This window comes from Camellia sinensis, chromosome 4 (genome assembly GCF_055761805.1).
Source record: "Camellia sinensis isolate YWXY chromosome 4, ASM5576180v1, whole genome shotgun sequence".
Classification (NCBI taxonomy): domain Eukaryota; kingdom Viridiplantae; phylum Streptophyta; class Magnoliopsida; order Ericales; family Theaceae; genus Camellia; species Camellia sinensis.
This window is the reverse complement of record NC_138964.1, coordinates 164,387,591-164,403,066: the sequence shown is the minus strand read 5'-3', so window position 1 is coordinate 164,403,066 and position 15,476 is coordinate 164,387,591. Positions and strand designations below refer to the sequence as shown.

The 15,476-nt window shown below is 36.5% G+C and overlaps 1 protein-coding gene and 2 long non-coding RNA genes across 3 annotated transcripts; all 3 read right to left on the bottom strand.

The window, feature by feature from the left end:
- Positions 1 to 126: 126 nt before the first annotated feature.
- On the bottom strand, positions 127 to 1,175 carry LOC114282988 (uncharacterized). The gene is made up of 3 exons (XR_014365771.1): positions 855 to 1,175; positions 478 to 768; positions 127 to 255 (listed from the first exon to the last, which is right to left on the bottom strand). It is a non-coding gene; the product is annotated as an uncharacterized LOC114282988 (long non-coding RNA).
- Positions 1,176 to 1,274: 99 nt separating this feature from the next.
- LOC114282964 (uncharacterized) lies at positions 1,275 to 2,883 on the bottom strand. Its single transcript, XR_014365770.1, has 3 exons — positions 2,782 to 2,883; positions 2,253 to 2,333; positions 1,275 to 2,123 (listed from the first exon to the last, which is right to left on the bottom strand). It is a non-coding gene; the product is annotated as an uncharacterized LOC114282964 (long non-coding RNA).
- Positions 2,884 to 12,439: 9,556 nt separating this feature from the next.
- On the bottom strand, positions 12,440 to 15,195 carry LOC114283011 (7-deoxyloganetin glucosyltransferase). The gene is made up of 2 exons (XM_028225801.2): positions 14,528 to 15,195; positions 12,440 to 13,516 (listed from the first exon to the last, which is right to left on the bottom strand). Exons 1-2 carry the CDS (start codon positions 15,087 to 15,089, stop codon positions 12,636 to 12,638), a joined length of 1,443 nt encoding a protein of 480 aa, XP_028081602.2. The 5' UTR covers positions 15,090 to 15,195; the 3' UTR covers positions 12,440 to 12,635.
- Positions 15,196 to 15,476: the final 281 nt, after the last annotated feature.

Here is a 15,476-nt window from a genome sequence, read left to right as displayed (position 1 = left end):
CACAAACTAACATATATTCAAAAATCATGTTTTAGCATAGAAGTTACTAATAAAAAAGATTGGCTATGCCTCAGGGATGAATGGGAAACAATTTTATCCATTCATCATGATTAAAAGATAAATCATAACGACATAAAAAAAATAAAAAAGATTGGGGATTGATAAAATATTTCTTCCTGTAGTGATGTCATATTTCTTTACATCCAGCAATAAGGGATAAAATCTTTCTATGAATGGAGCATATGCTATGTCGACCTGCAACATAGAAATTTTGACACACATTAGGGGTTCCATTACAATTTACAAATTGACTATATATTCACCAACTTCTTGGAAAGTATATATTAGTTCGCACTTCTTTGACTACAATGCATAACACAACTGCATTTGTAGTTTAAGTAATACATAATAATTTTAAATATAAGAACAGTAAAGATGGAAAACCAATATCAAATTAGTAGAGTGCAACTAACTTACTAGACTGAACTAACCAAGGAAGAAAGGCCCATCAGTAAATTTGAAGAGAGCTGATTCGAGGTAATCAAAAGCAGTACCTGTCAAGGTTTATTAGAGCGGGTCACATTATGATTCATATAAAATGTTAAATTTCTTTCTAGATCGTAGTACTTCAAAAAAAAAAAAACATAGCACGTCTTGAATCTTATTGATTTCATTTTCAGATCCTCCCTTCAGTGAAGTGATCGCGGCCAGATTAAAGGTGTTTGTGTAGGATAGCAACTCCTCAGCAAATTCTCTCTTGGTGGGATCCTACAGACATTTGATACGCTCTAGAATTCAAATTTTTGAAGCAATAGAGAGTTGAATTTTATGTCAAGAGTGAAAAATCTACTTACATCAGGGTAAAGAGCTGGTCCTTCAAAGTAGCTATCAATATAATTTAGCAAATCAAGACTCTCTCCTCGAATTTCATTATTGTGCTCCAGTGATGGCACCTACTAATTTTGAAAAGGAAAAAAGAAAAGAATCTGCAAATATCATAATCCATGAAACAAGAGGGCTCTTAAAAGATTTTGTGATTTTTTCCTCATTTGATAGATATAAATTTCTGCAATTTTAAGAAGAGAACGAGGAACATAGAAAAAAAAAAAAAGGTTCATGATTTCAATATATGGTGTAAATTTATTTGTGTGATATGGGTCACATTCTAAACAATTGAATAACTACAGTAGCAGTGTGTTAGGCATGCTGTCATCAAATGATGAGAACGCAAGATGTACACATAAGCAAAATTGTGCAAAAACGAGTCAAATTAAACTTATTTAGATTTTGAAAGACTAACAAAATTAAATGAATTTTGGAGGGAAAAATACTAATTTCTGTTATAAGTACTTAAAGTTATATGGAAATAAGGAGTCAAAATTACCCATAATTATAACTGCAAAAGGGCATATCTTCAAAATGGGCCTCAAAATAAATAAATAAATAAAAAGAAGTAACCATTAAAAGACTAATTATTATTAGGTGGAAAGAAATTTAGTATGACTTTACAAGAGGAAGAACAAACCTCAAGCAACTTCAGCTCGCTACTAGAATGTGGGTAATGAGCAACCCTATCCTTCTCTCGTTTCAAACACTCCTCAGCCTAGAGTTACAAAAGGATTTTTTAGAAATTATATAGGATTATCAAACAAATATATCTGACCTTAGCAAGAAAAAAAGAAAATGAATAGAATATATAATCTGGACAGGAATCTTCCAAGATCCAGTTTGAAGCCTTTCGAGAATAATGAGCCGCGGTATCTTTCAGCATATCTGCTTCAAAGTCATTCTCATAATGATCCATTTGCCCCATTCCGATTTCAACAAATATATCCAAAACAAAGTCATTCTCATAATATATCCATTTGCCCCATTCTTATGGGATGATCCAGCTTCTTATGGGCTGATAATCTGCATACATACCCATCATTTGTTATGGATGAAGATCAAGCTGACTATTACAGCTAAAGTATATATAGTTCACCCCTAAATACGAGAACAATTGATTGAGGACAGAAATAAACCTTTTCCAGGAACATTGGGTGATCCACAAAAACACGATCAACTCCACGTTTGTAGCAGTGGAAGAAGCGAACTGTCTCTATTTGGTCTCCAATTTTTATCTGCAATATAGAAACTTATCTTTGAAGAAACTAATCCCAAGAATCATTCACTAGACTAGTATATAGTAAAACCTAACCTTGCATTGAAATGGTTGGAATTTGGCAAAACAAGCACAAAATAGAATTTACCTGAAGAAGAACATGAGTATCCCATGCATCTTTGTACTGGTCGTAACGTGGGGAAACTGTCATAACACGATGCCCCTTGCCCTAGATGATGATTTGGCATAGAAATCAGATCAGTTAAAAATACATCATCCTAAATGTTTTACCAATTTACCACAAAACTAACCAAGAAGATGATTCAACTATAGTAGCAAATAAACAAGTATAGTAAATTAAAAAAATAGAGCTGCTTGTAAACTGAGTTTCCTATAAAATTACAAATATTGGCCCCACCAATATTGTGCCAATTTTGCTCCCTCAACTGTGAATGTTAAGATAAATGCAGTCATACTAAGTTGACCTGCTTGTTATGTAATTAAATAATAGGTTTAGAAGCTCAAATGCAATGTATAGCATATATGATGCATCCAAACATGAGAGATAGAGATAAGAGTGCTAAGCCATCATTATAGGCCCAGAACGATCAGTATAAAGCACTCTGAAAAGGTAATAATTCAGATGGAAATTGAAATCAATAAACATTTAAAAGTACCTTGGATGCAGCTACATATCCAAGCAAGGTTGCCAGCACAGCAGTGCTGCAAGGTGAAACGGCTAATGCGAATGTAAGCCCAGCCAAATATGCTTGCACACCTGACATATCCAATTTTTAAAAATGTTATTTGCACTTTTAAGCTGTAAGCACATCCGAGAGCCAGCTAAACAACAGTGATGAATACTTGAGAATCTGATGGTAAAATTAGAAAGTCCATTACCTGAAGGAAAATTAGCAGCAGCAGCACGAGGATCAAAGTTGTTGCTTTGCTTTGCTACCATCATGTTATCTCAAGTCGTGCAAGGCTTACGAAACTTGATCATATTGAAAAGCATTCACATCACAGCCCAGACCACGAGCCAATCCTGGTTCTGAAAAAGTAATATTAACCAGACCATAACTATATAAGTAAATAGATATGTGTTGGGTTGGGGCAGGTCACCTAGTTAAGTTCTCCACTGCCATTCTCATGCATTCCAAGCACAAATAGTTTATTCATCTGGAAATGTAGAAACTGACAATGTGCTAGGAGATTTTCAACATGACAGAAATTAGAAAATGAAACCTATGAATTGCTAGACGAAACAAAGACCAACTTTTGTATTAGAACTTTATTTCCCATCATGCGATTCCATGCTCCATAGTACCACAAAAATGGACTTGTCACCATCTTGATAGAGAAATTAAACCACACCAGGCATATATTCTTTAATTTTAAGAAAGTTGGTGCTCCTTCCTTTACTATCCTCAATTTTATATGCTAATAATATTTTTCTTCTTAATTCGAATAATCATGTGTGGTCCATATTGCCTCCTAAAATTTCTTTTCATTTCATATGATTCCATGTTATCCAACAAATGGACTTTGTCACCATCCTCAAAAAGAAAGACATGGGATCATTAACATAATGTGAGAACATAGTCTTTTCAAGGCTGACTTGCAATCGTGTGAGGTGGCTTGCATTATTTGGTCAATGCTAAAGTCGGCCCACAACACTAACCAATCAGTAGAAGCCACCTCAGTCTGTTTTAAATCCATAACAGATTTAAATTCTAACACAACATCAACTTTGTAACACAAATAAAATTCTAACTTTACAATAAGAAGGTATCGAATTGAACGTGATCACATCAAAAGTATTTATAAACAATCTCCATTTCAAGCAATAAAAGGCATATCAATTTTTGTTCTCAGTTCAGGAATGCAGAGTCAACAAGTTGACAAATCAGGAAGAAATATAATGCCTATGAGTGGAAGAAATTTCTAAATTACACAAAAAAAAATTATTTATTTATTTATACAATAAAAGGCATATCAATTATTTTTTTGATCCTATCTATTTCCTAGATAAAGTGGAGATCTCGATTTCAGTTCACAACATTGCATTGCGCTACTTCGTCAATCATAAATTGGAGATCTCAATTCGATCCATGAAAAAGGAGATGATCAGGCTCCTGGATTCTGGATTTTGCTGCCTAAATCCAATGTGCAGGTTGTGTATAGTGCTAATTGCAATTTGATTACGGATAAGGCTTTGCTGGTAATTTACTTGATTCCATTTGGGTACTAATTTACAAATCATAATCTCCCATATCATCACATGTAGCTGTGCCATCATAAACAACAATATCACTGCCTGCCTACTGATGAATTTCTAAAAAAATTCTTATATGTCGTCTAAAATTTTTCTGAATAGGAGCAAAAAAGAAAATTTTCCATTGAAAACTACCTAATTTGCAACTTCCTCAGTCTGACTTCTGCAGGGTAGAAAAAAATCGTTGAAAACTACATTTTGGTTTTTTCCTATGTCATGAATTCACATAAATGGGGTTGTCCATAAAACCTGAGGTGTTGTTTAGTCCTAGATTTGTTGGGTGAGTTTGATTCATGCACTCTGACATTGTTTTCAAAATTCTCTCTCCTAACTGTCCCACTTTCTCATAATTTTCCAGTTTGCCAATGCTATTTTTAAATAACACCCCCTTGAATGAGTTCTTTTACCAATCTATCAGAAGAGGGTAGTACCAAACTAAAATAATAATAATAATAATAATAATAATAATAATAATAATAATAATAATAATAATAATAAGCAATTCAATGATAAAAATATTTTTTAAAAAAATGCTAATTACTAATCTGAATAGATGACCGATTAAGGTTTTTTGAAACACACATCTCACATTGACTTGAGCAGTCAAGGCTATTTTTGCTAACTAAGAAAAAAAATATCACAATTGCAATGCTGCAGTGTTTATAGAGAAGCTCATATACTAATACTTCTCAATGAAACTTCCTATATAATGATTTTCACGAAAAACAAGGAGCTTAGTATCCAAGTCTTAATCTGATTAATATTATCCACAACAGATCACTAATTCAAGTGTTTTTGAATCACTGTTTTCTATTTTCAATACAAGTTCTTCCACATCCAAAGTCTTTATAAGGCTTTATTGAAGATCATAATAATGAATTGAGAGATATGTTTCCATTACAGCACTGAAATAGGCTTCGAAATGAAGAGTTTCAGAGAGAGACAGAGAGACGATGGAGCTCACCTTAGTAGACGATGGTGCAGATGGTGTTTTGGAGCTTCGAAATCGAAATCGCTCTGAGATGAAATCACTAAGATCGATCTGAATCTCTGTGAATGATAAGCTTTTAGAGAGGGTTGAGAGAGAGAGAACTCACCTACCTCGTTGGTACAGATGGCGGCGGCGGTGGAGCTTCGAGATCGAAATCAAAATCAGAGATTCAGTTGAAATCGAAATCAGAGAAGGCGTAAGGATTCAGATGAAATCGAAATCAAAATCGAAATTGAAATTAATCCATTGATTTCTGCTGGAAGAGATTAGGGCATTCTGCTGGGAGAGATTAGATTAGGGCATCTGTTTAGAGAGAGAGAGAGAGAGAGAGAACGAACGATAGATTGATGAGTGAGTAAAAGATTAGGGCATCCCCTGATGAGTGAACGAGTGTATTAACTGTTAGGGAAAATCGATGTGATTCCCCACAAGTAAATCAATCAATGGGAATAAAAACTAATGCGGAAAAATTAAATCAAAGGCAACACAAGAATTTTTACGTGGTTCCCTCAATGTGAGGTACGTCCACGGGATCGAAATCCGATTCCACTATCAACCAAATAAGTTCCAAACGATTACAAACGAGACACTAATGGTCTCACAAAATCACCCTTAGGTGAATTCCAAATAATCACAAATAAACAAAGAGGAAAGTCCTCACCAAATAAATGAACCAAAATCTTCAGAACTAGAGTTGAAGAAGACCCAAAATAATGAACCCAAATCAAAACCTCCAATGTAGACCTTCAAAGCAGAACCGAACAGAGTTGCAAAGCAAAGCATAAATTCTTGAATTTGATGGCACCAATTCTTGGTCAGGAATTGACCAAGTCAAACAGGGCAACAATCAATATCAATTGAAGCCCAACAAATTACCAAGCACACTTACCAATCAATGTGTATTCTGGTATTCTAGTGCCGCCGCTTTGATGCCTTGAATGAACATAATATAATGAATCTAGGGTTTTTAATCAAACCTTAGTTGTATCCCAATTGAATTGGATCTCCACAAATATAATATATAAAAATATATTATACCTAAATCAAGTCAAATTGAAACTCTTTAACAAACCAATTGGGTCCCACACTCCAATAAGGAGGTATACCCAACAATTCTCCCCCTACCGACTTAGGTGGAGAGATCAACCATACCCGCCAAAGTTCGACACTTTAAATGTTTGTCCCTCGACAAAGTCATTGTCAGCATATCTGAAATATTATCATCTGTGTGAACCTTTTCAAGTTGTAACAATTTCGAATCTAACACATCACGAATCCAGTGGTATCTCACATCAATGTGTTTCGATCTCGAATGAAAAGTAGAATTTCTACTCAAGTGAATAGCACTTTGACTATCACAATAAAGCACATACTTTTCTTGCTTCAAACCCAATTCTTGCAAAAATTTCTTTAACCATAACTCTTCTTTGCAAGCTTCTGTAATGGCAATAAATTCAGCTTCGGTAGTTGAGAGAGCAACACATTTTTGTAATTTAGATTGCCATGCCACAGCTCCCCCTGCAAAAGTCATCAAATACCCCGAAGTAGATTTCCTAGAATCAACTTCACCAGCCATGTCAGAATCAGTGAACCCATCAAGCATCGGCTTACCATCTCCAAAACACAAACACACCTTCGAAGTCCCTCGAAGTCCCTCGAAGATATCTTAGAATCCATTTTACCGCTGCCCAATGTTCTTTACCCGGATTAGAGAGAAAACGACTCACCACACCAACGGCGTGAGCAATATCCGGCCTTGTACAAACCATGGCGTACATCAAAGAACCAACTGCTGAAGCATAAGGAACTTTCAACATCTCTTCTTTGTCTTTCTCACTTGTAGGACATTGATTCGAACTAAGTTTGAAGTGACCTGCAAGTGGACAACTAACCGGCTTCGCTTTATCCATGTTGAACCTCTCAAGAACTTTCTCAATATATCTTTCTTGAGACAACCAAATCAGCCCCTCTTTGCGATTACGAACAATTTTCATACCAAGAATTTGCTTTGCCGGTCCCAAATCTTTCATAGCAAAAGACTTGCTCAACTCCAATTTCAACCTGTTTATCATGGTAGAATCTTGACCCACAATTAGCATGTCATCAACATAAAGCAAAAGAATAATAAATTTACCATCTGGGAAATTTTTCACAAACACACAATGATCCGAAGTGGTTTTAGAAAAACCATTATTCATCATGAAAGAGTCAAATTTTTTGTACCATTGCCGCGGGGCTTGCTTGAGACCATACAAACTTTTCTTCAATTTGCAAACAAATTTCTCTTTCCCTTTTTCCACAAAGCCTTCCGGTTGCTCCATGTAAATTTCTTCTTCAAGATCACCATGCAGAAATGCGGTCTTCACATCAAGTTGCTCAACTTCAAGGTTCATACTTGCAGCCATGCCAAGTACAACCCGAATAGAAGACATCTTTACAACCGGTGAGAAAATCTCGTCAAAGTCAATACCTTTCTTTTGCACAAAGCCTTTCACGACAAGACGTGCCTTGTACCTCAGATTCTTGCCATCATTCTTCAATTTGAAGACCCACTTATTTTTCAGAATATTCCTCCCCTTAGGTAACTTCACTAAATCATAAGTGTGATTTTCAACTAAGGAATTCATCTCCTCTTCCATGGCCTTTTTCCAATCACCTTTCTTTGCATGCTCAATTGCTTCTTGGTAGCTCTCCGGCTCCCCTTGATCAGAAATCAACACAAATTCATTGGGAGGATACTTTCTTGAAGGTTGTCGGTCCCTTGTAGGTTTCCTCAACTCAAGTTGTGGTGGTAGTTCTTGAGTTGGATGCTCTTCCTCAATTTCTAGCTCAACTTCATTAGAATTAGCATCATCCTCTACATCTTCAATAGGTGGCTGCACATCTCCCCCGTTTTCATCATCAACTGAAGGTGAAGGAGATAAATCCATGTCAATGAGATCACTAGCTTTTGGCTCCGGTTGATCACCTTTGCCAAAGTCTTCAATTATTTGGTTTTCAAGAAACACAACATCACGGCTTCGAATGACTTTCTTGTCGACCGGATCCCACAATCTATAACCAAATTCATCACGCCCATAGCCAAGAAAAATACATTGTTTTGACTTGCTATCAAGCTTGGACCTTTCATCTTTTGGAATGTGAACAAAGGCTCGGCAACCAAACACTCTCAAGTGCTCATAAGACACATCTTTGCCGGTCCAAACTCTTTCTGGAACATCACCATTCAATGGATAGGAAGGAGACAAATTGATCACGTCAACCGCTGTCTTCAATGCCTCACCCCAAAAGGATCTTGGCAATTTAGCTTGTGAAAGCAAACACCTTGTTCTTTCCACAATGGTGCGGTTCATCCTCTCGGCAACTCCATTTTGTTGAGGAGTCTTCTTAACTGTCTTTTGGTGCCGAATACCTTGGCTGCGACAATACTCATCAAATGGCCCAATGTATTCACCACCATTGTCTGATCGGATGCACTTCAATTTTTGCCCTGTTTCTCTTTTAACCATAGCCTGAAAATGCTTAAATACTTCTAGAACTTGATCTTTAGTTTTTAGTAAAAAAGCCCAAACTTTCCTTGAATAATCATCAATGAAAATAACAAAATAAAGTGCACCACCATGTGTTCTAACTTTTAAAGGACCACAAACATCTGAATGGATCAACTCTAAAACATTTTCTTTTCTAGAAGCAACATTTTTATGAAAAGAAACTCTATGTTGTTTACCCGCCAAACAATGAACACAAGTTTTAAGATGTGTACCTTTCAAACCGAGTAGAAGCTCTTTCTTGAACAAAACTTGCAGCCCCTTTTCACTCATGTGCCCAAGTCGCCTGTGCCACAATTCAGTAGAAGTATCATCTTCAAGTGCGTTAACAACACCTTTACAAATTTTTCCTTGCATCGAATAAAGTGTATGAGTCTTCTTGCACTTAGCCACCACCAAGGAACCTTTTGTGAGCTTCCATATTCCATCACCAAATTTGTTGTTGTAGCCTTCATCATCTAGCTTCCCAGTAGAGATCAAATTGAGACGAATGTCGGGAACATGCCTCACATCTTTAAGCAACAACTTGCAACCCAAATTTGTTTCCAAGCAAACATCACCCATACCAATAATCTTGGACAAACCTTCATTACCCATTCGAACAGAACCATAATCTCCTGCAGTGTAGGTAGTGAAGAAATCAACTCGAGAAGTCACATGAAAAGAAGCACCGGAATCAATCACCCAATTGCTCTCTTGGCCCACAAAATTGATACAATCATCTTCACAAACGACCATGAGATCACCATTGGTAGTAACTGCCGTTGTGTCTTCTTGCTTCTTGTCCACACTTTTGTCACGCCTTTTCTCCTTATTCTTGAGCTTTCGGCATTCTCGCTTCATGTGCCCTTTCTCATGGCAATAATAGCACTCAATGTCTTTCTTTGAAAAAGAACCATCTTTTGATTTGTCACGGCTTTGATCACGACCATGAGGAGTCTTACTCCTCCCCCTTGTTTTGCTTCGGCCTCTCACAACGAATGCTTCCGAATGAGAGGAACCCGCTGATTTTCTTCTAGTTTCTTCATTCAACAGGCTACTAGTGACTTGGCCCATTGTGACAACTCCATCGGGCGCTGAATTACTGACGGTCACAACCAAAGTCTCCCAACTTTCGGGCAAAGAACTAAGTAGCATCAAAGCCTGCAACTCATCATCAAAAACAATTTTCATAGAAGCAAGTTGGTTAACAATACTCTTTATTTCATTCAGATGTTCCGGAATAGGGCTGCCCTCTTTATATTTTAAATTAACCAACTTACGAAACAGAAAAGCTTTATTTGTGGCTGATTTCCTATCATAAAGGCCCTCTAATTTTTTTCATAAATCATGTGCTGAAGTTTCAGTAGCAACATGATGAAACACACTGTCATCAATCCATTGACGGATAACACCAACGGCTTTTCGATTAAGCCTATTCCATTCATCATCTTTCATACCCTCGGGTTTGCCAGAATCACCCTCAATGGGTCCATATAAATCTTTACAAAATAATAAGTCCTCCATTTTAGTTTTCCAAGTTACCCAATTGCTTCCATTGAAGCTAGACATACGACCCACATTCCCCTCCATTGATTTACACAAATAAATAGATCCAAAATAAACCGTAAGCTCTGATACCAGTTGTTAGGGAAAATCGATGTGATTCCCCACAAGTAAATCAATCAATGGGAATAAAAACTAATGCGGAAAAATTAAATCAAAGGCAACACAAGAATTTTTACGTGGTTCCCTCAATGTGAGATACGTCCACAGGATCGAAATCCGATTCCACTATCAACCAAATAAGTTCCAAACGATTACAAACGAGACACTAATGGTCTCACAAAATCACCCTTAGGTGAATTCCAAATAATCACAAATAAACAAAGAGGAAAGTCCTCACCAAATAGATGAACCAAAATCTTCAGAACTAGAGTTAAAGAAGACCCAAAATAACGAACCCAAATCAAAACCTCCAATGTAGACCTTCAAAGCAGAACCGAACAGAGTTGCAAAGCAAAGCATAAATTCTTGAATTTGATGGCACCAATTCTTGGTCAGGAATTGACCAAGTCAAACAGGGCAACAATCAATATCAATTGAAGCCCAACAAATTACCAAGCACACTTACCAATCAATGTGTATTCTGGTATTCTAGTGCCGCCGCTTTGATGCCTTGAATGAACATAATATAATGAATCTAGGGTTTTTAATCAAACCTGAGTTGTATCCCAATTGAATTGGATCTCCACAAATATAATATATAAAAATATATTATACCTAAATCAAGTCAAATTGAAACTCTTTAACAAACCAATTGGGTCCCACACTCCAATAAGGAGGTATACCCAACATTAACTAGGTAGCCAGAGAGAGGGCATTTGAAGGCGCTTTTCAACGCCTTCAACTAGTGAAACGGTGCTGTTTTAACATTAAACAAAAACGACGGTTTAAAAACGCCGTTAAATAGTATAAAATGTGTCGTTTCATAAAACGCCGTTAAATAAACGTCGTCAAAACCTATAATTCCTGTAGTGACACTTGGTATCTACCAGACAAAAGAAAGCATTAACTATATATTGAGGGGGTATGAAAAATGGAAAGAAAGAAAAGGAGATCTCTTCATTATCTGTGAAAAGAAAAGAAAAAAAGGTGGAGATTGTCTTGGTTCCTTCTTGTTGTTCCATTACTGCTTTATTTTTGTTTAATTTGTTGATTTATGTATGGGCTTTGCATGCTTTTATATGGACGTGTCTGTGGGATTATTGAGCTAGACACAGTAGTGTTTCTCGAAATTATTCTCATTGTTTTTGGGTGTGTGAATTGTGTGGATGGAACAATAATTCATGCTATATATAATAAATTGGATAGAAAATGAAGAAATGAGGTGTAAATTATTGTTAGGGGGTATGCCTTTTGAGCCTTAAGTTGGGTTTTGTAACAAATTGTGATTGTTAGTTTACATTCAGATTCAAAAAGATTCAGGCCTTGGAGATTTTGGTGACCAAAAAATTGTTCCTATAGGGTTTGTATTTTTTGTTGTTTAGGTTGTTGAAATCACAACAAATCTTTTTAGGCATGGAGGGTTTGTTTGTCTTTGTTGGATGAACACATATTATTGGGTAACTATATATTACACTGTCCAGTTCTCCATTATAACATGCTTTAGAATAATAAGTTGTCTATTTTAGACCAATAACCAATTATATACCTCCATTAAACAGGAAAACAAATGACAATGTTAGAAAAGAATCCAGTTGATAACTTTATGGACTACCATGAGAAAGATATATATGATTTTTCTCGTTCACTTCAGTACTCTGGAAGTGTGATATTTTGCCTACGTGATGGTCCAAACCAATGGCATAATGAGAAATATTACTGGCGAGACATAATAACTCACAATTTTTAAATAATTGGAGGACAAAAGATGACTCACTTAATGTAGATTAGAGTTTTCTATTGACCGAGAACACTACAATAACATCACATGGTACTCTTCAACTAATTAATAATTACAATAAATCCACAAAATCAAATGGTAAATAATGTCTCAACAATATATATTGCACATCATCAAGAATGATTCACAAAGTAAAAGCTCTGCCGGTTTCTTTATTTTTTATTTTTTTTTTCTTCTACTATCTTGAATCCAACAAGACAAAGGAGCTAAGGCAGCACATTCCCAGACCAAAAAGGGAATTATTACAACGCTTAAAAACATAAAAAGCTTCATTATCCTAGTACTTCATTCACCAATTTTTCCAAATTCATGAACGAGGATCCACCGTCACTTGTGGCCTCAACTGCCAATTTCTTCCACTCCATGACCTTTTTCTTCAATTCTTTCCCCTGCTCTCCCTCCATTAAGTTTCTCACAAGCTTCTCCACTTCATCTCTCTTCACATCCTTATTCATCTCAATGCCAATACCCCAATGGGTGCAACTATATCTACGGTTTATACATTGATCACCAAGCCATGGCCAACACAAAATGGGCACTTCAGCACATAAGCTGTCAAGAGTTGAGTTCCATCCACAATGCGTTAAGAACCCTCCAACTGAGGGGTGCTTAAGAACTTGCTCTTGTTGGCACCACTTTGCAATCATACCTCTTCCTTTAATCTTTTCTAGCAACTCAGGTGGCAGTGCTGCCGCCTCCCCCATCACCAAATTGGGTCTAATTATCCATAAGAAAGGTTGGTTGCTATTGACAATGCCCCAGGCAAACTCAGTCAGTTGCTGTGGCTCCATGACTGCAACACTGCCAAAGCTAATGTAAACAACTGAGTTGGGTTTCATAGAATTGAGCCATTGCAGGCACTCAGATTCTTCTTCCCATAGACTGCAGCCAATAGACCCATCATCAGAGGTTGAGTTGAGGAGAAGCTGAAGAGGGCCAATGGTATAAACATGAGGAAACATGGCCGAGATGGCATCCAAAACATCTTGCTCGAGGATGTCAAAAGTATTGAAAATGATTCCCGAAGCTTTGTATGCTTCCTCCATTTCTCTCATGGGAAAGTCATATTTGTCTATTTCTGCAAATGGAACATCCTTGAGACGGATATCTTTCAATCCAGGAATCCAATCTACAATGGTGTCTGCAAGCTCATCTGTAAATCAACAAAATGGTTAGCTCAGAAAGAGGTGCAACTACATCACATTTATAAATAAAAACAATGGAACCTCAAAAGATGTTTAATGTGATCGCACTCAATATCTTGAAAATAACAAAAATCCCTTTCTTTTATGTGTAGTTTTTCATTGAAGTCCTTGTTTCTTTCTCTTTCTTTTTTTCTTTCAAAATTTTGCATGGTGTTGGTTCTAAATGTGGAGAAAGAGTACAAGTTCTTCCAACTCAATCAATAAATTGTATCATTACTTGTGCATCGATAATCAATATCCTAACATGAGACAACTCCAATCCTACCAGCCATGTCTATTTCCCTTTGTGGTTAGAACACATTCCCGAATGAATCTTCTGCTGAGTCTTAAAATTGCTAACAAGGAATTGATCTGTATTTGATTGTCATGGACAGCATCCCTTATCATTACTTTGGTTGGCCATCACCTTCCATATCATAACCTATTCTCTAAACTGTAGTACATTGGGAAAACTCAAGCAATACATTTGCAGAATCCAAAGAAGTATTTCCTCACATTATTAGCAGGCAACCCTTGGTTTCCATACAACCACTATCACAGGTTCCACCCAATTAATGTCAAGAGTGATACATGCTAAGAATATGCATCAGGCCATATTGCCTGACTGCCTATACAGAATGTGATTGATTTCTGATTAGCAAGATTAATAGTGAAGAGGGGATTAACATTTTATAGAATTGGTTATCCGGTTGGATTAGTGAGGTAAAAGTTCAACTCTTCTGACCAACATGCGGGCCTTATTCCTCTTGTATTGGCTTGTTTAGGGTCTTTATATGAAAATTATGATTTGAGTTGTAACTTGTATTTGATCCTCATTGTAATATTGCGTTGTATCATGCTAAAAAAATGATTTAAAAATAAGCCTATAAATGCATTAATACTTGGTGGTGGACAATACATACAAAGTGGGAAAAAACAAGAATTAAGACAGTATTTATTAAGCACATGTATGTACATACCTTTAAGTGGTATAAGAGATCTTTGCTTGAGAAAGTTATGGTGCTTGATACTCATGAAACCACAAGCACTATTAGGCCAGAAGAGGAAGCTAGGAACCCCAATTTCTTGAGCAACAGTGATGGGAAAGGCCATGTGAGCATCAGATACAATACAAGTCACCGGAGCTGCTGCACTGTCTTCATGATTGAGTTTAGAAACAAGGTGGCGAAATGGAACCACGAAGTTGTAGCGGGAGGCTTCGCAGATGAAGTACATTAGCTGTGGGGTGATCTCCTCATCATCGCCGAAATGAAGGCCGTCGGGAATGGTTTCGAATCGAAAGTCGGCCACAGAAGAAGATGAAGGAGAAGTAAGGGCTCCGGCTGCAGAGGATTTGAGAAGGCGGCGGTTGATGAAGGCGGCGTTGACGAACGTGATTTGGAAACCCCTGTGGTGGAACAGCTTTGCAAGTTTCAACAATGGTGTTATGTGGCCTTGCAGAGGGAACGGAATGAACACCGCGTGAGGCTTCTTACTACTACTATTGCCACTCCCTGTTGCATTACCACCACCATTCGCCATCTTCTTCTTCTTCTCCTCCCCCTCTTTCTCTCTGTTTCTGTGTCTGTGAATTACAATTTGCAACTATTATCCAAGTCAAACAAGAAATGATATTATTGATTTATATCTCATTTTGTTTTGTCGTGTTGTCATCCTCCTTATAAATAAATAAAAAAAGGTTAATTAAATTGACACCTTCGAGGTTGATTTGGTTTCAACTTTCCTTGCAATTTAAATCCCGTTTGGGCAATCTAAAAAAAAAAAAATCCGGAAATTATATGTTTTAGTTATAAAATTAAAAAATCACTATAAATTATTATTATTTTTTTTTATTTTTTTACATATTTTTTTTTTTATAAAAAATTAAAAAATTACTAAAATATCTTATCTTTAAAAGAAGGCTTGTCA